This window comes from Lycorma delicatula, chromosome 9 (assembly GCF_047948215.1).
Source record: "Lycorma delicatula isolate Av1 chromosome 9, ASM4794821v1, whole genome shotgun sequence".
NCBI lineage: Eukaryota > Metazoa > Arthropoda > Insecta > Hemiptera > Fulgoridae > Lycorma > Lycorma delicatula.
Window position 1 is genome coordinate 50,770,258 of NC_134463.1, and position 23,596 is coordinate 50,793,853.

The window sequence follows — 23,596 nt, forward strand, 5'->3', positions numbered from 1 at the left end:
GGTTTGCCCCTGTCTTTGTCAACCAAATTGTCAGCTAGCTTAGGCGGAATGGGTACGTGGGGTTTGTTTTAAACCAGATGACATCATCTGATTACTAATAACATAACACATTTGTATATCAAATGCAAACACAACAAACTAGTACAAAACAATGACCAGTAGTACACTAGACATAGCAGTTGGCGAGGGGCAAATTTTCAGGCCACATATTGTAAAAGTATTCCTAAAATATATAGGTTAATTTACGATATATTCTTTATAAAAAAAGAAGTTGAATAAATATTATGCTAACTAAATAAAATCTTGCAAAAATCAATGATGCACAATTTTTTTACACAAGTTTTGTTTTTGTTTTGACAGCACTATTTCAACACTGGTTTCACAGCAATTCACAACAAATCAAGCCGGACTGCATCATGGTGATACTGGTTCACATAGCTTATAGCATAATACATCATTATTTCAAATCATACGTGCTATAAAAAATTATTCTGCTATTAACAATAAAAAATTCAGTAACAACGAACTATGTGATCTTAACAAAAATAATGTAATAAATTAAATTAGGCATAAATAAAAATAATACTTTAATTTTATAAATAGATAAATTAATTAATTGTTTACTCTATATGAGAGTAAACAATATATAGTTTTTTCTGTCTACCAACAGAAAAAGTTGATTCATATTGCCATGAAAAGAAAAACAATTAATTTAACTTCTCATTTTCTTACATCCATCTATGGAAAATGAAAAATAAATCTAGATAATAAATCTAGATAATATTTAAAGTTAACTTAATAATATTTTAATGAAAATTCATTTTCTTAAATGTAAAAGTGCAATTTTGATTGTTCATGTAAACAATAGTTACAAGGAGAGCACAAACTGGAAATGATATACTTTTAAGTTGTATATACTTTTAAATCAAAATTCAAGATATAAAGAAAAAGAATGACAAGCTAACCTCAAATGACTGACTGAAAATGAACCTAAGATTCACAATACATCAATGAAATAAACCCCTCAATACGATATATACAATTTAAAAAATGATGCCCATAAGTGTAATAATAAAAAATAGTTTTTTAAAAATAACCAACATCTTGGACCTAGTGGATATTTATTTTGTCACATTACTTCTAAAGCAATATAACATTAAAACAAAGCCTATTTGAATTAAAATATCTATAAAAATTTTACTAAAAATCAGTTAGCAATAAAAACAAAAAAATAATAATTTCTATTCTGTGTGGCATTCATTAACGTGTTGATTTCATGTGATCTAGTAACAAATTATAGAGAACTGTGATATCTAAAAGCAAAACTTAAGAACAAAGCATGTATGCATATATGAAGGGTTTGGGAAAATTTTTTTATGTTTTTTAATGAAAAATTAAAACAATGCTTGTTTTAATTCAAATGATGCTTATTAAAAAAATGTACCATTTTGACTGACTACCTTTGGCCATTTTTAATGTAAAATCATAATCATGACACTGCAGAACTACTTTGTTTTTTGGGAAAAAACTGTGATAGGTGATTTTCAAAGACCTCTTTTGAAGGCAACTATATATTGTTAAGAGAGTTCTGTAGAGACTGAAAAAAAATTGTTGTCTGCTGGTGCAAGGTCAGAACAATATGGAGGATACATAAAAACTTTCCAGCCAAGCTCTTTAAATTTTTGATCGGTCATCAAAAATGTGTGGTTAAGAACTTTCCTATCAAACAATTCTGGTCAGTTATCTCGACTGTCAGAATAATCTTTCCAGTTGTTGACAGCAGAGGTTAGAATCAATTATTTGATTGGGTGGTAGCAGCTCATAGTCAATAATTCCTTTCCAATCTCACCACACACAGAACATCATTTTTCTGGGCTTAATCCTTGTTTTTCCACTGTTTGTGGAGGTTCACGTTGCATTGACACAATCTTTTACATACATTATTGTTGTGCATGATTGATTTGTCATCGCCCATATTGAATTGTTTCAAAAATGTTCAATTTCATTCCATTTTAGCAAAAATTTGCAGAAGGAAATCCAGTACATTAAATTTTTCATTGTTAAATCATGTAGATCCAAAAGTAAGGTTTTTTTTATCAAGCCTTCTTCAAACAGTTTAAAACTGTTTAGTGGTTGATATTTAGCTCATTACTGATGTCATGACTGTTAATATTCAAATATAATATTAAATTAATAAAAATAGAAATTAAAATAATATTAAAAATAGTCTTGCTCTATTTTTTCCCATGATTTCATAAACTTCTTCAATCGCTAGCTGATCAGAGTCAGATGGATCATTGATATCAAAATTGAAAACGGTTGAACCAGCTTTGTGCCACACATATACTGATAGTGCATCACAACTATTAACATCACAATTTTTTTTACCAGCCTGAGTTGCATTCTTTCTTTTTTTATAATAAAATTTCAAAATTATTGAATTTCTTCTTCATTTTCTGAACACAATAATGTTTAAATAAATAAACTAATATAATCATAATCTTTCTAAAATACTCAGTGATATATAAATCTTCAGAGCCACACAAGTACTGACGGATTTGATTAATATTATCAGAGTTATGTGATTATAAAGCCATATTACTAGGAGAATATGAAGAAATATTTTTTCCCAACCCCAATATAATTGTAATTAACCTATCATAATGGTTGTTTAAGTCATAGTTTTTTGTGCAATTTGTGTTATAAAAACTTTATTATACTAATTATTATTAAAGATATACATGAAAAAAGATACAAATATGAATGAAAATTTTGGAAAACATCAATGCTTCCAAAAAATTTTTTGAAGCTACAATTCATTCCCTTCACTAGCGGTGATGCAGATAGCATTAATTTATTAGTCTTGTCCGACTTGAAGTAGTTAATTAATTTTCTTAATGTGTAATCAAACAGAGTATTTGTTGTGTTGTATTTTTTTGTCAAAGTTGCCAACACCTTCAACAAAACAAGTTAATATGTTATTTTTAAAGTCAAAGATTGCAAAATGTAATATGACATATTAATAAAGCATTTTGATTACAATAACCAAGAAGAAAACTAATAACTATACTAAATATGTCAATTGGATTGGACTGAGTGGATGGTCATTCATCTATGCAAATAACATAAACAAACATTACATTTTACACAATGAACTTTTAAAAATATTCATAAAAATGTAAACATGTACAAATATAATACGCAAATGTTAAAAACAGTAGTAGTTTGTGAAGTCACAAACTTCACACAATCAAATAATATGAATTTTATGAACACAACATAGATAAAAAAATAAAAGAATTTTTTTTTTTAATTAATGTCAGTCCTGAATCAAAAATAAAACTTACATAAACAGCTTGGTACATATTTCTCAAAATTCTTAGCTTGGTACATTTTTCTCATAATTCTTATTTCAAAACCTGTAAATTTTTATGTATACCTTCTGAAATGCATTTTAAAATAAAATTATGACAAATATCTTCAGGTTACAAAAGTAATTAAAAAATGTTTAACTAAAAAAGTTTCAAATAATCACCAGTGATTTAAACACATTTTTCATCATTTCAGTGACTTTTTTAATCTGACTTCACAAAATTCTCTAGCATTAATGGATTGTTTTCAAAAATTCATTAATGCTAGTTTCAGTTTATTTTCAAAGTACTGTTACAAATGACTGTTTGAAAATGTAGACAAAATGGCATTAATAGTCAACTAATGGAACTTAAGAGATATAGGCAAAATAATAAAAGGTAACCAAATGAAATTAATGATACTCTGAAACTGTTACATTTATGAACTGACATTAAAAGCTATTGTGAAAGTGCACAATCTCCATCCTTTGTTCAGAATAGTCTGATTATGTTGATTAAATTTATATTTATATTGACAATGACTGGGCATTCAAAAAATGTTCAATAAGAACATTTTGAGATCTAAAATATAGAGGTCATACATTTTCTGACGAAATGTTTCTTTTTTTTCAAATTTCTTTGGTCACAGTATTATTGAGAACTGCCAATATTTTGACTGCTAGTTTGTTTCAATGTTTAAAAAAATATTTTTAATCCATCTATAATAAAAGTACAGTGAAAAAAATCCATATAATTTTTTTATAGTGGTTAGAATGTTTTACTTGGTGTTAACCTTCTGCTTAGGTGAATTGATTAACATTTTCTACATTCATCTTCATGAAGTTTTTGTAATCCAGCTTTTCAGTTGAGTTTTAACAATAAACTCTTACTATGAAATATTTTTAGATTCAAAAGAAAATTCTGTAATTGTAAAACAATAATTTTCAATTTTTTTTTCCCACCAAAACATCTAATATTAATTACTAAGGACTAATTGCAATGAACTTACTTCATCATATATACTGATTAATTCTTCTTAAAACTATTGACACCACTATATTAATTTACGGCCAATTACAATATTTAGCTCATAAATTTTGCAAATCTTTTGGTAATTTTCCAGAATTGTCAGATTGCAACCCAAACTTCAGAGTTGATAAGACAATTTTGCACTATTAAAAGAGATTTCTTCAGAGAATCTAATGACTGCAATACTGCTGCACACTGATAGTTGTCATAAATAAATATGTTGTACATATATGCTATCTTATCCCAAAAATAAATGTGTGGTATATTTAAAATAAACTTAAAATGTGTTTTTTGAGCTATTCAACTGCTTACTAAAGAAGTTTCTAAGTATTTTAACACAGGTACCATAAACAGAAACACCAAATGCAACATCACAAATGAAGAAGTTGCATAATAAATTCAAATAGGTCTTCTAAAAAATACATTTTGATGATTGAGTAAGAGTATTACTTTTTTAAAAAACTATAAACATATAGTATTAGAATGATAAGTTGAAGCTTGTGCGTGGGATAAGGAAATGGAATTTTTTGTAGTGTATGAAAAATGGCATGCCTGATCAGTATTCGAACCCAGGGCCTTTGAATGAAAGGCTGAGATACTACCCCTCCAACATAGAGATAGGCTTCATGTGGAAGTATCTATAAGCATGAACAGAGAGGTTGTAATGTCATCTTCAGTCATATATAAAGATATCATTTGATAATGGAAGGAGTTGATTTTAATTTCATTTCATTACATCTATAATTTTATATTTATAATTTTTTTTAGACATGTATAGTTTGTTTTTAAAATTATTATTAAAAACTAATAATAAATAAATAAAAGCACTTTTTTTAATTATAGACAAAGTTATTTACTGCACATGTTTTTTCTTAGGTATTAAAATTGTTGATAAATAGATAAGGCTGTTGAAACTAAGATAATGTTCCAATATTTTGCACTAATGAAAAATCATATTTTCTGCACTAATGAAAAACCATAAGAGATGTAAAGTCTGCAATTAAACATGTAGCCTAACTTACATTTGGAACCTATATGTGTTGTTTAAAAAAAAATTAAATTTTAATCTTGTAATAATGATTTAAGTAATAAAACATCCTTCAAATTTCAAGCAGATTAGAAATTACTTTTCTGAAAAAGTAAAATGCAATACTCAAAAAAGAAGTAATGGAAGGATTCTAAATTAGAATTTGACTATTACAAAAAAGTATAATAAAAAATTAAATGTCTAAATAATAATATTAAAAATTATTTTACTGATCAACTTTAAAAAAAATCAAAAAACATCAGACTGATTAGACCAAGTAATCACATGGGTGAATTTTTGCCTTTTTTAAAATAAGAAACCAATATAAATAGCTTAATTTTATATTTTTTTATAGTTTGATTAGCGATTAAAAAAACCAATAACATAATGAAGTAAAGATTAAAAAATATTAGTGCCAAGTAATTACATTTTTCTAAACATCGATGATATTCTCTACTTCTGCTAATATCCCTGCTTTCACTCATCCTGTTTCATAGTTAAGAGCTGCTGAAGGAATGATAACTCTCTCTCTCTCTCTATATATATATATATATATATATATATAATCATTATTTTTATAAAGGATCATAGGATATAATATTATGTTTTAGTAGATTTATTAAAAAAATTGAAAAAATATAACATATCAGAAAAAGACTCCCTTAATAAAAATAAATTTAAAGATAGTACACACTGGTTGTCCAAAGAGAGAAGAGAAAAATCATAGTATAATAATGAAGGAAATATGGAAGGAAGAAAGGGAAATTGACATATTGTCAAGGTCTTTAGAAGGCTGATTCATGAAAAAAAGGAAACAAGAATCCACAAAAAGAGGCTTCAAAGAATGTTTGATTTTCTAAATATTACCCATAAATTTTCTCATTTATTTTTACAAAAAAATTACAATCCTTTCTAAATAAAGCCAAAAGAAAAATAAAATCCTTTAATAAATAATTAACTGAAATAACTCAAAAAGTTATACAAAGGAAAAGAAACTTGATTTCAGAATTCAATTTCATTTTCTAGAAAAAAAGTATAACATAAGAGCTTATGAATACTTCAAAACAATTATAATCTGAGTATTGTAAACCTCTGAAAGGATATTAGAAAAAAATATGAAAGTAGAACATCAGTTGAAGCAAGAACAGTACAAATTCTGGAGAGGGAATATCTTCATTGAATTTAAATACCAACAAATAAAAGGTGATTAAAAAGCTTTGGAACTGTGGGAAAGATGTTAAACTGTGGGAATATGTTAAATATTAAGAAAGCTTATGATAGCCTTCCCAAAAGAGAACTCTTGTTAACCTCCATTAAAAAATTTCCCTGAAATTAATAAATTGAAGTTATGGGTTTAGAATTAAATTTAATTCTAATTATTTAAGATATCTTACAGATATGTCAGAGTCAGAACAAAAACACTTAGTCATATCTTTCTTTTGTGCTGATAGATATGAATTATGCCCATTAATAATTCACAAACTAAAATGGTAAGATTATAATGCATGTATGATGTACTATCTTAAATAAATTTTTTTTTAATATAATTCTCTGTTAAAGTAATTGTGTTGGTGACATAATTCAAAATATTTAAAAATTAAAAGTATTATATTAGTTATATCACTAATATTATTTGAAAAAAATTGTCTTAAAAATAATTTTTTTAAACAGCAGAAACATTAACCAATTTACTACTATCTTAATTTGTAATTAATTGAACTAAAATTGTAATTTTGGTTAATCATTTAATTAAATGTATAATTTAATGAGTTACCTGATTAAAGAATCTTCTTTTTCTTTTACTTATATATAGTCAATAATTTTATATATAGTTAATACTTAATTGTTTTATTTTAAAACTTAATAAAAAATATATAACTGAAAAATATTAATATACTCTTTTCCTTAAGTTAAACCTTTTAAAACAATATAATATTAATTAATGATCAATGTATCACAGTTTTCTTTAATTTTATGCACAATTAAAAATTATATTTTTCTTGAACTTCAAAGAAAAATAATTGCGTTCATAAAATGTTCAAAGAACTATTATATATTTCTATCACTTTATATTTCAACTTTATTTTCTTGGTTGAGTTAACAATTATTATAGATATCTAAAAAATTAAATTAAATTAAATTTTTAATTTTACTACATTTATTTGTGTAATTTATAGTAAACGTGGTACTTTTATCTGAACAAATTTTTAAGTTAGTTAATATTTAATAATCTATTAGGTCTTCTGTTTTGCAATTTTTATACACTAATGTTTAATCTCACTGGATTTAGTCGCTGTTATCTGAATCTTAATTTTCCTTAGAGTAATTCCAAACAGGCTTCTCTGGTGCCATGTAAATTATTTGATAAGTTGCACTTCTTAAATTTCTAATGATTGATTGACTGCAAATATTTTATTCTATATTATGAGAATGTTTATCCTGTTATAAATTTAAATGAAACAAAGTTTTTAATTTTACCAGTTTGTGTTAAATCATTCTCGTTATTTATCATCCAATTACCAGACATCTCTCTCAAATTCATTTAAAGGCCTGATTAAACAAATATCCAGCAGAAGAGTAGACATCATTCAAGAAGTGTACTATTTCTATAGAGAAATTACTATCTTCAAAGAATTTCATTCTCTTTCTTCCTTAGAAACTGTGTAAAGAAAATAACACTTTTCTTCATAATTCAACTCGGCTGTGCAATCAACTCACTTTGTGGCAATCCATGGGTGATTGATGTGAATAAAAATAAGTAATTACATTTAGTTGCTTAGTAATTCTTGTAATGAGGTAAATAAAATATAAGTAATTGGTAACTTTTAACATAATCAGCATTTCTTTTACTTCTCAGTATTTACTTAAATACACATAAGTATTAATCTATAACATTATTTCTTAAAATAGTTTGAATAAAAGACAATATTTACTTATAAGATAAAACTGGTCCATTTTAAAGATAGCCTCACACCAACTTTAAAAAATTCTCTTTTACTTTTCACTGTAATAATACACTTGTATTTCATTTTAGTTTTCATGTTATTGCTCCATTTATAAACATTCAAAATACAAAAATCTAAGGGAACACAACAGATAAGGATCTTATTCTCTGTTTTTTCTTGTCCTTTTTTTAATTTCATGCTACAATACTAAACCTTAATATTATACAATACTAAACCAGTGAACTGTTGAGATTCTTTTAAAATACTTAGCTAAGCTTTTTATTAATTACAAGAAATTTAGCTGACCATAATTTATTTAGGACAATCATGGTTTTTACCAAACTTACTCGATACGATAAATTAAAAAAATCTTCACTTACATGTTGACAGTCGTGAAAAAATATTTTAATGATAGGGATAAAATGATGATTTACATGTAGTAGTATTTTTAAACATGTAGGGCTCTTATATCAGCAGAGCATTCCTTTTCATTGAATTAATGCACACACAGTCAGTAATTACTTAAAATTAAGTAAAATAAATTGTTGTATTGTAAGTACAATACATACAAATCTTTGTGACTGTCAGTAATTTATTATAAGTGACAGTAGATATTTCTTATTTACTTTTCTTAACTGAGGAGTACTTACTGATGAGTAATTAATATAATTTATTCACATCATTCTCAACTAAGCTGAATTTTACCTTACCCTTTTCTACTCTAACAGTTAAACCTTTCTCGTCAACTTCAGGAAGATTTTTTCATTAGAAAATTACAATTGGGTCAGTAAAATACATCTAGTCACAAAGGGTTTTCATTTTGTCCTAACCTAACTGCAACCAACTTTTCTTTTTTATTAATTACTAGCAGACCCAGCAATGCTTCACTATTGTTAGATTTGAGTATATATATAGCTTAAATACACAACTGAAAGTTTGATAAAAGATTAACAAAATGAGCATTATGGACTTCACAAATTTTAATCTTTCCCTTTTTTCCTTTTACCCTTTCTCTCTTCTCCTCTTTTCATTTCCCTTTTCCTTTTCCCCCTTTTCCTTTCTTTTTTCCATGTTCATTTTTACTGTATTCCCTTTCCCCATTTTCTCCATTTCCACTTTTCTTTTTTCTCCATTCCTGTTTCTATTTCCTTTTCCTGTTTTTCCTTTTCCCAGTTTTCCCCTTTTTTATTTTTTCCATTTTCTCCTTCTTCCCTTTTAACTTTTTCCATCTTTCCCCTTTTCAATTTTTCCCTTTCTCCCTTTTTTCCTGCGCGTAAATTGACCCAGTAGTTTTTTAATCTACAGTGGACACACATATTGGAAACACTGAAATTGAATCGTAAAATATTTAGTATAGCGTGTGTTAATTTTACATCCAACAGATAGTGCTGTTTTTCAAAAAAATTATGTTTTTACCTCTTACAGTTGTGACATCTTAGGTATATAAATAGTAGGTATGTAAAAACACACGTATATTTCAATAAAACGTTGTGTCAAATTTTCAAAGCAATCGATGAAGAACTTTCAGAGATTTAAGATCTTGAACAAACAAACATTTACATTTTTATTTACATAAATAGAAAAAGTACTTAAATGATATACAAGTTTGACCCATGTTAACTATTTTTATAAGTTCATAATTCTCAGTTTTCTTTCTTAATGACATAATGGCGCAGTATCAGTAAACATATCAGGATTTATGTGGTAATATATTTTAAAGTTTATGGTAAATTGTAATCAATCTCAACTTCCTAGACTTTTTTCTACTGAAGTTCTAAAACCTTTATCTATGAATTTATTTAGTTACATTATTTGCAAATTTCAGCATTTATGTTAGATTATAAAGTTTTATAAATTTCTTTTAATATAGAAAGATGTGTCTTTTAAAATGAGAAATACTAATCTTTTTTTTTTTATTTTCTTAGAATGTCTTATGAACTTTTTTTACGGGAACTGAATATTTTTGCAGCTGCTAAATAACTTAATTTTACATGCGCAATAATGTATAAAAGTTGTCTCTTGACTGTATGTCTGTTGTCTCTTGAAAGTATTTTCAAGAGTTTTTTTTGACAATACTCCAATGCTCCATGTTATTGTAAAAGAAGAGAAACAAAGAAAATGAAACGATGACTACAGATATTCATTTCATACTAATAACAAATCAGTATATCACAACTGAATTATCATATATTGGAAATGATAGGACTTTTTTTTAGTGTTAATAACTAATTTATGTATGTTGGTAATTGGTTGCATCCATCATAAGATTTACATAAATAGCTATTATTATTGTCATACACTCAATGCCATATCATTTGAACAGAAGGTAAGAAACGAGTCATTGGCAACTTAATTATTAAAATTATCACTTAATTTTGTTTATGAAACCATTTCTGCTTGAGACTATAAAAACACATAAATGAGATGTCATGGTCATTTATACAAATACTTATTTCAGTGAGTATTAAATTATTGCACACTAACTACTTTTTTCAATGAACATTTTCTTTAAAAAAACATTTCAAAATTAAATATATGGCACTTATTGCAAAATAGTTACATAGAATTAATAATGGCTATAAACTTTTTGAAAAATGTTCTTGATTGTTATCAAAAATGATATAATTCTTACCAAAAATTATAGTGTTACAAAAGATTAGTTTCCAATCTCAAGCTGATGTTGCTGAAATTTAACAGAACTTAAACGACATATATTCAAACCCAGTTGAATCTTCTAACTACCAGTGACAGGGATTTGTCTGTGTTACATGCTCCATTTTTAGGTGGAAAGCATACTTTTGTGAAGTACTCGGTCACATATATGATTTCATACATTAATAACTTAACCATCAAACACAATTATTTTTCAAATAGCAAAAGTACAATTAAAAAAAAATTGAAACAAAAGTTCCTTATAAAATGTTGCATTCATGTAAAAATATTCCTAAAGAATAAATCAAAAAACTGTTTTACATCTTTTTTTTTTTGTATTTAAAAAGATAAAAAATTAGCAACATACAATTTTTATAACATATTATATATAAAGAACTACTAATAAAACACAAATTTTCAGCACTTAGTTTTTTTTAAATCATTTATACTGTCCCAAAAAATTAAGATATTATTTTTAAATTATAATCATATATTACTGTAACTTTTAAACTCATGATTATAAGGACAATAAATTATCAAAAATTGGTCATTAACTTGTTATTGCAATCAATTTTGAGGAATGGTTTTGCACAACCTGGTGTACGCAAATGCTTGATTATACATTTAACTAGATCTGAATCTAGTTCCTGAAGTATAACATAAAACTCATCTGATGAGTTTTAAGATCATTTTTAATGTAGCAATAAAGAAAGTGAAACAACTAAAAAATGTAATGAACTACACATGTTCTATAATAAATTAATATTTTACTATATTTCTTATTTCAAAAATATATACTACTGAATGTCTTTTTTACAAGACTGGTCAAAAAGGAGTGTAATGTATTTAGGCAGCACAACAGCTGAACCGATTTAGATATATGAATCACATTAGAATCATTACGTTACCATGAATGTCATGGACTACACATATATGTATATATATATAAAATGAAAACAGAAGAAAAAAATTTTGAATAGGGAAGACTACTTGAATTAATTAAATGCTAATTGTATGGAATAAGAAAAACAATTTAGAAATAATAAAAGGGTAAATGATAGCAATAACTGAAGAAAGTTTTAGACAGTTAAAAAATTGTAATGCAAATAAAATAAATAAGATAAGATACAATATAAGATAAAATAAAGAAAATAAATTTTAATTTGCTGTATCTAAACTAGAAAACAATAACGCTCAAATACTGTTCACAGTTATCTCACTGAAAATTTAAATTTATATGGCCACTCTCATTATCAATTAGTCATAATCTAAATATGTAATGGTAAGCAATGTGAATGAGGTTTCAGTTTTTTCTGGGTGAATATATTTTGTTTCAATAGCTCTTAGGCAGGGTTCTTGATACATATATCTAAATTTAGATTTTATAAATAAGGAAAGACACAGGATTATATTTTATTTTAAGATCAAGCTAAAACCTGCAGTAGAATATGAAGTGTTTAGGTTAATTACTACAAGTTCTTTCTCTATGACCTTTTATTCATATCCAAAATTCAAGTGAAAAATCACAGCTTGCCATTTTATCCTCTAAACATTCCTTTTCTATCATTGTCTTCATATTAACACCTTCTGCTTATATCTTTTCTCACTTTATCAATCATCGTTTCCTACTACTTTCAATACCAACATTCTTCTTGTCATTAACTTCTTTAGCATACCATTTACATAACCAAAACAGTTTAATCTTCATTCTTCTCTTCTCAACACTCTTCACTTCTGCTCCAGAAACTTCAGTTTTCTTTTCTCTTTCTTGTTTTCATACATGATTGTGTTTCAAAAATTAAAAAAAAATTGTGACAAGGGTTTTTTTACGCATGATCACTTCACCCTCATTAGTAACCTTTTCACTCTACAGTAATCCTTACACTCTGATTAAAGTCCTTTCTATCTACCCTCATTTTCAATTTCCTTTCATTCCTGTTAAATTTCACACATTTCTACTTTTCCATAATTATTCGAAATCACATATCAATTTCAAACTTCATTCTGTACATTATTCTTCAACTATTCTTACTTACTTAGTTTTTGGATAAAAAATTTCTACATGTAATTCTTCAAGGTGAGTTAATGCTGTGCTTAATAATTCCCTTATGCCTTTCAACCTCTCAGAACTCAGAGTGGATTGGTAGATAGCCTGGTTTTACCTGATCATGTCAACAATAATTTACAAAAAAAAAGAAAATAAAAAAAGTCACTTTAACATAAATATCAGACAAATACTCTTAAATTTTATATTCAAGTTTATTTTTGTAATTAAATAATATGAACTGATTTATTATTCATTCAGTCAATGATCAGATACTGGTATAACTTCATTTTTTGCATCCTAATATAGTTTTTATACAGTCTTTTCTTTAAATTTGTTACATTCATAAAAAAAAATGATACAACACAGTTTCATATACTGTTTTTTTATTTAAAAATAAACATTTTGATATTGGCAGAATTGATATTACATTCTATGCAGAAGTTGCAAAATGTTACTGGCCACTTCTTATCTGGTCAGTGTCTTTGACTACTGCCTGCAATCTTAAAGTTTATACACTAAATAAAGAAATACAAATAAGGTAAACCTAGACATTGTTCTTGATAATTCTGATAAATTAAAATTTTCCAGTATCAAAAATCATTCACTGATATTTGTTTCTCTGCTCACATAACCGGTTTACACAAAACCAATTATCACAAGAGATTTGGCATAGTTTCAAAATATAAACAGCAAAAAAATTTCCTTCTACTCTAAAAAATATAAAAATAAAAATTACTAACTCTAGTGATACTGAAATACAAAGGATTTTAATATGTGGTGAGAAATTGGAAAATTAATGAATATTTCAGACATGGAATACTGAAAATAAATGTATGATATAAATTTTAAAAAATTGATAAAATAAAATAAATGTATGTCTAAGCAGAATAAGTACAAATGTAAAGAAACTGGAAAATTTAGATATCATGGAAAAACATGTTTTGCTGGATTATCAACATTTTCAAATTTCTTAACACTTTTCTATTCAGAAAATAGAATTTTGGTATACCATGTGAAATACTGTTTTTGTGATTTTTATATTTTTTAGATCACAATAAAAATTTTTTTGAGCAGTTTTTCTGCTCTTTATTTATTTATATTATTTTTAGATTACAATAAAACTTTTTAAGCAAACATTTTTGTTGCTCTATATTAATTTTTTTGTTTACTGATTTTTTGAAACTTATTCTTATTTACATTTAATTCACTTGTAAACACCGAATGGCTATGAGCAAGCCAAATGAAACCAGTTAATACAAGAAAAAATCAGACTCTATATAATCCATAAACTCTGATCTTCTGTGCCTCTGCAGATGAAGAGTTCATCAATAAAAGAAATTTTGTTCATTCACCCTTGTTTCTAAGTGCCTAGCATTTGTGGCACTGTTTTTTTAGATTCGACTAGATGTTGATTTACCAGAGTGAATAAATCTGCTTTCTTAACATGCCAATATAATATTTATCCCTTATGTCAAAAATAGTCAGAGCGTCATGTATTTTAAGTCGAATAATCGAACATACATTCTGAAAATTTATATTCATTTATCTTTGATTAAGATTTTTGATGAGAAAGGTAGTAAAGCTACAGTGTAGGCCATTACAAAAATTTCATACGTTAGATCTAAACCTAAACCCAAATTTGTGATCTAACTATTTAACACCACTATGGGTAATAGAACCTATAGTTAAAATTTCAGCTTAAGTGGTAGGGAGTTTCTCAGATAGTAGTGTGACATATATACAAAAATCCAGACAAAATTGAAGAAAATTTTTATCAAATAAGTTAGTTTCTTTTTGCACCAAGAGGTTACATGTTATATTTCTTCTACTGCACAGAGAAAAATCTTAAGAGTAATATATTTTAAACACTAAAACTTTTAGCACATTTTTTTGCTTTCAAAATTACTTTCAGTACAAAACGTAAATTAAAATTGTACAACTTAATTTTAAACTGTATAACATGCTATAGATAAAATTTTTATTTAAAAGAAAAAACTTCAACCTGTTTACAAAACGAATGTCCATGAAATTTTCATCTGGGAGTATAATTTCAGTGAGTTTGTCTAATTTTCAAAGGGTTGAAGACAATTGCAAAATCAAATGTTTATTACTGCTAAAAACTAATATTTACTGTTTAATAGAACTAATGACTACAATTTAAATTTAAAGTCATAAATCCTTTCCTTTTATGTAATCATTTTTACGTCTAATCTGTTTAATTTAATCTATACACAATTATTTCTCTAAAACTTTCCTCAATCTCTGTCCTATTTCAAATCTTCCAAACATTATTAATCCATTTTTTCTTGGTTTTTGTAACTCTTCATAATGTAATTAAAATTAAATATTTCTTTTTGTTATGAAGAATTTTTTACTTGACTTGTTAGTGTCATCCCTACCATGTTTTTTTAAAAACTAATTTCCATCTCCGTTGCCAAATATTTAAGTAATGAACTTTAACTTGAAATTAATAAACTAATTTATCAAATAGATTTTATTCAAGGTATACCAGACCGCATCAATAAATTAATACAAATTAGATTTTAAAAAAAAATATATAATCTTGAAAATCTAACAATGGTATCATAGTTTATTTTGAAAAGAAAAACACACTCTGCATCTGTAGAAATTAACATAACTGTAAGTTCTCAGTATAAAAAATATGCTGCCACTTTACTGCTGGGTGACTGATAAAAATGCTAATCATTACTGGTAATTCATTGGAATAATTCCAATCGAGGGTTAAAATCTTTACAACTACTACTCCACCTCATTAAAATGCATATAAAAATAAATGTCAAAGGTAACAATAAAAGAGAAATAATTATGCTATGTTCAGTTTATTTAGTTAACATATCAAACACTAACAATGTAAACAAGTAAATATTTAATTCTGAAGAGGAAGTAACTACAGTCAATTACTGATAAGTCATCATAGCTTAGTTTATCCCAACAAACTATCCCATTCTAACTTCATTTAACAAATGAAAATGAAATATTGATGATAATCAAACCAGCTGTTGTTTAATAGAATTTAACTATATAATATTTATAAAATATAAATAGACAGATAACAGCTGTAATTAAGAAATGAGGTGGAATTTTTTTGTTTCCTATCAGTATGATACTTGAAAAAAAATTGTTGACTAGTAATAATAATTTATCATTATTTTTCTAGTTAGTCATTAGTTTTTAAACAAAACGTTTTGATTATATCTCTTAGAGATAATAATTATTTCTTAATAATTATATCTCTTAATAATTAATCTAATAATCTAATTAGTAATAAAATTGATACTTTTGAATAATAAATATTTACATAATGATAAATAAAAAAAAAAAAACACCAATTAAATATACTTAAAGAAACTGAATGATTACACTGATAGCTAAAAAAAAAAAATGTTTCTCTATGTATGGTACCATTTCTTGAATTGCTTTTATGCGTACATTACAGGTCTGTAAATACAATTTCTCTATCAACCTTAGTTTTAAATAAATATGCTTAAAAAAATATTAAGGGAAAATATAGTTAAAATTTATAATTTTGCATGGCCATACCCATGTTAGAATGATTTCACTGATGCTTTTCTTTTGTAAATAGCCTCAGGCACATCCTGAATTACTGTCCAACAGTAATCGGCTAGCATGTTAGTATTACATTTTCCTTTATAGCGGCTTTCCATCACCAAAATGTCTTGATGGAAACATTCACCGTGTTCATCACTTATGTCTCCGAGGTTGTCTAGAAAAAATCCAGATGTGAGTGGCTGAAATGTATTTCCAAAGACATATTACATCCCGTAGCTCTATATGAAGTAAGAAGTTGATTAACAATATCGTAGTAATTGTCAGATTTTTGTTTGCCGAGAAAGATTTTGCAAACATTTTAAAATGAAGCCGAAGCTACACTTTCTGCATTATTTAACATCGAGTTAAATACATCATCTTTGACCAACTCTCTTATTTGAGGACCAACAAATATTCCTTCTTTAATTTTTCCTTCACTTTCTTTTTGAAATCTCTCCCTGATATGCAAAAATCCGGGACTATCCTTCTTCATTGCTTTTACAACATTTTTCATCAGTCCTAGCTTAATATGGAGAGGGGGTAAAAATATTTTTTTTGGTTCAACTAATGGCTCATGAATAATATTTTTTCCCGTTTGGAGTTAAGTTGTCTTGTTTTTTCCACTCTGGTAACAAAACGTTTATCGTTAGGTTGGCTGTCCCATTCGTAAAGAAAACACATGTATTTAGTATAACCTAACTCTGCATGCTTAACAAAATAGCTATAACTTTCAAATCACTACATATGTTCCAGCTATGTTTTTTATAATTTATTTTTCAAGAATGTTTTTCATCACATTTTGTCTCTTTCAAATTAATACCATAAGCGATTGGTATTGAAGGATATTTGTTACCGTTGTGTAGTAGAACCACTTTTAAACTATACTTGAACGAATCTATGAAAAGGGCCAGTCCTCAGGTTTATGAACTTGTCCTAAATGCAACGTAAGCTCATCAATATTTGTGCAGTAAACCAAACATTTTTGAAGCAACATAAAAATAAGAAAAAAGGAATCAAAGACTGATCTATTAAAAGTCACATGTTGCTTCCTTAACAACTTATAATTAACAGTTAAACTAAGAAATTTAATGCAGTTTGATTGCACAGTCACACTATAATAAACAACTATACTAACTATTCAAATTTACCATTAATTTCTTTTTTTTATTCTGAATAGTCAACAAGCAACTAAAATATTTAATATTAAAGAAGGAACATTTTTATTTATACAAAGTAAATTTCAAATTAAGCGAATTGAATATCTAAAGCAGGATAAATTATGAAATGCAAGTGTAATAGGAATCAAAGTTATTATGCATTTAGACAAATCCTACAACCTCAACTTTACTAAGCTTAACCTACTTAACTAATAAACAAATAAGAAAGTTTTAATGAATCAACAAGTTTAAGAATCAATCTTAAGTTTAGCCAATGCAAAGAAAGAAAATTAATAAAACCAAAAAAGTTCTAAAAAAACATTTTACCCGATAATTTTTTATAAGTATTTGTGTAAAAGAACTGTTTCAGTATGTCAAAAAATAAACAAGTAGAGATATGTCGCTATTTAATTAATTTAATAGTTATCCTATTATTATTTACTTAATTATCATTTTTAATTTATATTTTGTCATTTTTGAAACCAACTGGAAGAGTTTCATTTGTTGTACTTAACAACATTGTGACAGTTAAAATTCACCATATGGAAATTCTTAATATATAAAGAGAAATTTACTACTGCTATAAACTTTTATATTATATTTTTGGAACCTTTTTTAAAGAAACTTCCATTTGATTCCTTACTGCTGGGGTTTGAAAAACAACTTTTTTACTTTCAACATTATGGAAGGTAGTTTTCATCACATTGCTAATTTTGTGATTTCACCTATCCTATATCACTTTGTATCAAGATGAATCCAGCAATAACTCATTTGTCAAATCAATATAACTGTTTGGACTCTAGAATGGGACTAATCAATACCAATAAAGACACGCAAAAAAAACATTAATCTCCTTATGGCTTTGCCATAGTTGGATAAAAAGTTTTCATTTAATTATCTCATAACAAGGTTTGAAAAATAAATTTTTTTTCATCTAATTCACCATCTGATAAATCCCTAAAAATTTATCTAAAATCAGAGATCTCAATAATATTCAAATTCAATGGTTTTTTTTATATGGTAGTATATTTATCTACTTTATACAAAGGTTCACAAATATACCCAGAAAGAGCCTTACAAACAATATGAGAATCATTGATTAACAGTAATTTAATTAATCTAAAAATACATTCTGATAAGAAAAAGAAATAGGAGGGCCAAAAACTACCGAGTACCAAGTTAATAACAATTAATTTAGTGTGTGTTGCTTGCGCTCGCTCGCTCGCGCACACAAAGCAATAACTAACCTTATTCACAAACAATACTCAGTAAATTTGGAAGATGAATTTACATACTAGACATTATAATATATATATTTCCGAAAATAATGAATAATAATTAGCCATTAGAACAGCATGAATGGTATTTTTTTTGTTAATTTGTAAAATCTTCCAACAAAATCTGAAAACAAATATAATAGACTTACCCTCGTAAATAAATATGAAATTAATGTGTGTCAAGTCAATTATTATCCGCAATTTAGTTATATTTTTGTTTATTTTGGTAGTACTGTCGTTTTGGGTAGATAACGCATGCGTGGTTTAATTGTTGTTATGTCTGTTTAAGTTTGATGCTGCTAGGGTAGTTCCATTATCGCTGCCCTGCCGTTAAACATGGCTCCGCTTTTTGTTTGCATCAAAGAAGAGCAACGTTCAGCGATCCGTTTTTTGTGGTCGGAAGATGTATCAGGGGCCGAAATTCAGAAGACTTTCGGCAACAGTGTGTTGCCGCATCGGAGTATCTACGAATGGATTGAAAAATTAAAAAATGGTCGCACAAGTGTTACGCACGACGAAAGAGCCGGACGACCGTTTACCGCCACAAATGAGAAATACTTTGAGCGTGCACGTGACGTGGTTTTCTTAGACAGACGAGTAAATATTGAAGTAGCACATCGTCTGCAAATTAGTCACGGTTCTGCCTACGAAATCATCCACAACAGACTTTGATTTCATAAAGTCTGTGCAAGATGGGTCCCAAAACAACTCACACAGTCGCATAAACAAACGCGCTTGGACATCTGCCAAAAACATTTGGATCGCTATGATAACGAACGAGACAACTTCTTAGACAGAATCATCACTGGTGACGAAACACGGATCCATCATTATGAGCCGGAGAGTAAACGGCAGAGTATGTCTGGGAAACATCCAAATTCGCCCCGCAAAAAAAATTCAAGACCCAACTAAACGCAGGAAATTTGATGCTTACGGTATTTTTGGGATTCACAAGGCCCAGTACTGCAACATTATGAGAAAAGGGGCACAACAACAAACAGTGCGCGTTACAGTGAGATGCTTACTGCCAAGCTGAAGCCTGAAATTCGAAGCAAACGACGAGAACTGCTATCGAAAGGTGTTGTGTTGTTGCACGACAATGCTCGTCCACATACTGCTGCCCACACGGTTGAAACGCTCCAGACTCAACTTTGAAGTACTGACTCATCCTCCGTATAGTCCTGATCTTGCCCCTTCTGATTACTACTTGTTTGAGGCATTAAGGGACCGTCGATTTACCTCGGACGAAACAGTGAAAGAAGCGGTGCATTCCTGGCTCACAGCTCAACCGAAAAACTTCTTTATGAGGGTATCAGGAAGCTTGTGCAATGATGGATGAAATGTGTTGAAATGCAAGGGGTCTATGTTGAAAAATGATGTACATGTAAGTTTCCTATTTGAATTGCAATAAAATTGATAACTACATTGCAGATAATAATTGAGTTACCCTCGTACATAGATATAGCAAAAATATTTTGCCCACTATAACCTATTACACATAAAATTATTTAAAATTAGATTATATATAAAACATGATTAACTGGTACAAACCCGCTATTGATATACCTGACTGATTACAGACAATCTTCATAATGATTGTTTCTCATCAGAAAAGGTGTATTAATATCTAATTAATTTGCTGTTTTACACTAGCTGCCTCTCTTTCTAATGGCTGTGACAGGCATGTAATATTTGTTTTCTTGAGAAGGCTATCACTGTTGAAGGAATGATTTGTATTTCTTTTCACTTGTTCTACTCTTTTTAGTTATAGGACCTAGCATACAAGCATATGCAAATAAAGTATTATATTCAATTGAAAAAACTAATAATAAATCACTTCAATCTCAATTAACCCCTAGTAAATCTCACATTTTATGTTTATCATGGAAATGGTTATTTAACAGCCACCTGAACATCCAAAAAAAGATGATTAAAAAAATTATTTGGTTAAAAATATGTGTTTTAACCAAAATAGTACGTGAAACCAAATATTTCTATTTTTCTGTAAATAACCACTATTATTTCAGTAATTAGCTGAGTGGCTGGTTTGGTTATCAGACGTCAACTTATATCAGGTGTAATATAAGAACATAGCAGTAACAAAAATTCCACTGACTAATTTATTGTCTGAGAAGTAGGAGGTTACCTCAATAGGCAATTCACTAACCAATTAGGTTTTGCACAATTTTTGTGTGGTGTTAACAGATAAGCCCACAGACAGAAGAGTTGCTCAACTGAATAAAAAACGATCTCAGTATGATTAAATAAGTAGGACGGATAAGGTGGCTGATCGTAAATTGTGGTGTCTGCCTGTGCAAGAAAGAACAATAAAATGAAAAAGTTATAGTTATAGGGTGAGGGCAATAAAACAGTGGAGATGAAAATATCTCATATTTTTGAATTTAGAATACCATTTTTACCAAAATTCATACTCAAAAATTAGCAGAATGTTATTTTATTCTTTTAATTTCTATCTTTTCTCATTAATACATTTTCCAAATATCTTTTCAAAAAGAGACTTACAGTTTTACAAAAATAGGTGGATGAACCTTTGTAAAAACATGAGCTTTGTGTTCTTAGACTCCCACCTTACCATCCTGATTTGAATCTGATAGAGATGGTATGGTTAGGTGACGAGTCACAACACATTTTCTTTCACAAATGTAGAAAAATTAACAAGGGAGAAAATTAATTCCATGGAACCACTGATAATGAAATGACAGAACATTATATTATACTTGCAGACTCTGATAATGATAGTATTCATTTAGCGAGGATGGTAAACTTGCTAAAAGTTTGAATTAGATGCATGAAGAAAATTCAAGTAAGCTCTTAAAATAAGTAAGTTAAAATAGAATTAATTACGTATTGTTTGTAATTAGTAAATATGATAGTTATTACCGTGAACAATATGATAATAAGTAATACTTCGATTTAATAAGCAGAATTAATGTTTTCAGGCTGAGTAGTAATACACAGTCTGCTCATGACATCACAAGCTCGTACATTGGCTGGCATGGTATACCAGTTTCTTGACTGCACACAACAAAATGAAAATATTAAATTGATTTGGAGCTAAGCCTGGCTCTACATAAGCTCTGTTAATATAAAACTTGTTCACACCAATAACATAAAAGTTGTTTACCATTGGATTTTGATTTTAAATAACTTAACAAAACAATAAACATACACAAAAGAATTGGGCTAATATGTAATAAAAAATTATCTATCTTGTTGGCTGCTATGTGTTGGAGCAAGATATACAACCAGGCAGCAGTTCCTTTTCCCATGGCATCCATTTGTAGGAGAAGGAAAGAAACATATGCAAAGGGAAAAAAAGAAAAATTGACAACCCGCAGAGAGGGTTGATCTGGGTTATCTGAATCCATTTTTTTTTTAAACAGCATTCTCATAAAACATATTCTACAATATGATTATAATACTGAACACTATTCATCCATAAAGTATTGTTTTGCTCAGGTCTGTAGCATATCCATTCCGTACTCTTGACTACTCACTATGAATAGGTATTCTCCATTCAGTGCTCTTCCTTTTAACTCCTCCTTAATCTTGAGTATGAACTAGATTTGGTGCTTTACATTTCCCTTTTCTTGAACTAAGGACAGACAACCTTGACTACTAATTGCATGACTGATCCAATTTTTCTTTCTTTTAATGATAATCAGAATTTGTGTCAGTAATCTGTCTTTCATCATTCATCATCCTTTGTAAATTCTTGATCTGGTATTTTATGTATCCATTTAACTTTCATACCTTTCTGCATGTTTCCATTATTATTATTTGTAGTTATATTACCCAATATAATAATGCAATTTATAAAATATATTTTTTTTTTTTTGTTTTGTTTTATAAAGGAACAAAGCATGAAACACAGATGTGGATAAATGAAGCAGGAAGCCACTGGACACCTTTAGTTTTAAAATCGAAAAAACAATACCCTTTTAATTATTTACGACATCTTCTCGATCCGCACGGAAATACTAAATAATATTTTAAAGCATTTATGATAATAATTTAATGCCTAGCTCAGCAGCTTATTTTAAGTTAACTTTTATTATTATTTTTATCACTTTATTTTAATTCAATATAAATATACGATTAAAACTACAGAATTATGGATGCAATCAAAAATGTCTTATTTCCTAATGTGAAACATTTTCATGTATCCCATATATAAATCATATAACAAAAGAATATCTAACTACATAATTTTGCAACCTTTTTCTGTTTAATTTCCATACAAGCTTAAAAAAAATCTTTTTGAATAAATTAAAGAAAAACAATATCAAGTTTAATTTTGTATCAATTTATAATTTAATACACTATTATTATTATTATTGTTATAATAATGACTTCATAAAATATTTTTATTATAAATCCCAATTTCCAGAAAAAAAATTAAAAAAACAAAATTGTAATAAACAGTAAAATATTAACTATATTAATATTAACTATATTAGTTGTTGATGGTAAGTTTATGACCCTACAATTCCAGAACAATTGCACAAATTTTCATTAAAT

At 27.4% G+C, this 23,596-nt stretch overlaps 1 protein-coding gene across 3 annotated transcripts in view; it reads left to right on the forward strand.

The window, feature by feature from the left end:
• The window catches only part of LOC142329871 (angiotensin-converting enzyme-like), a 111,303-nt gene extending 88,082 nt beyond the window's left edge, over positions 1-23,221 (forward strand). Inside the window, exon 14 of one of the 3 annotated variants that reach the window (XM_075374754.1) lies at positions 22,930-23,221. In XM_075374754.1, the coding sequence (XP_075230869.1) occupies positions 22,930-23,063 (134 nt within the window). In that variant the 3' untranslated portion in view covers positions 23,064-23,221. Of the gene's footprint in view, positions 1-360; positions 564-22,929 lie in introns of those variants that run through there. The other 2 variants (XM_075374752.1, XM_075374753.1) reach the window with 2 other exon arrangements.
• Positions 23,222-23,596: the final 375 nt, after the last annotated feature.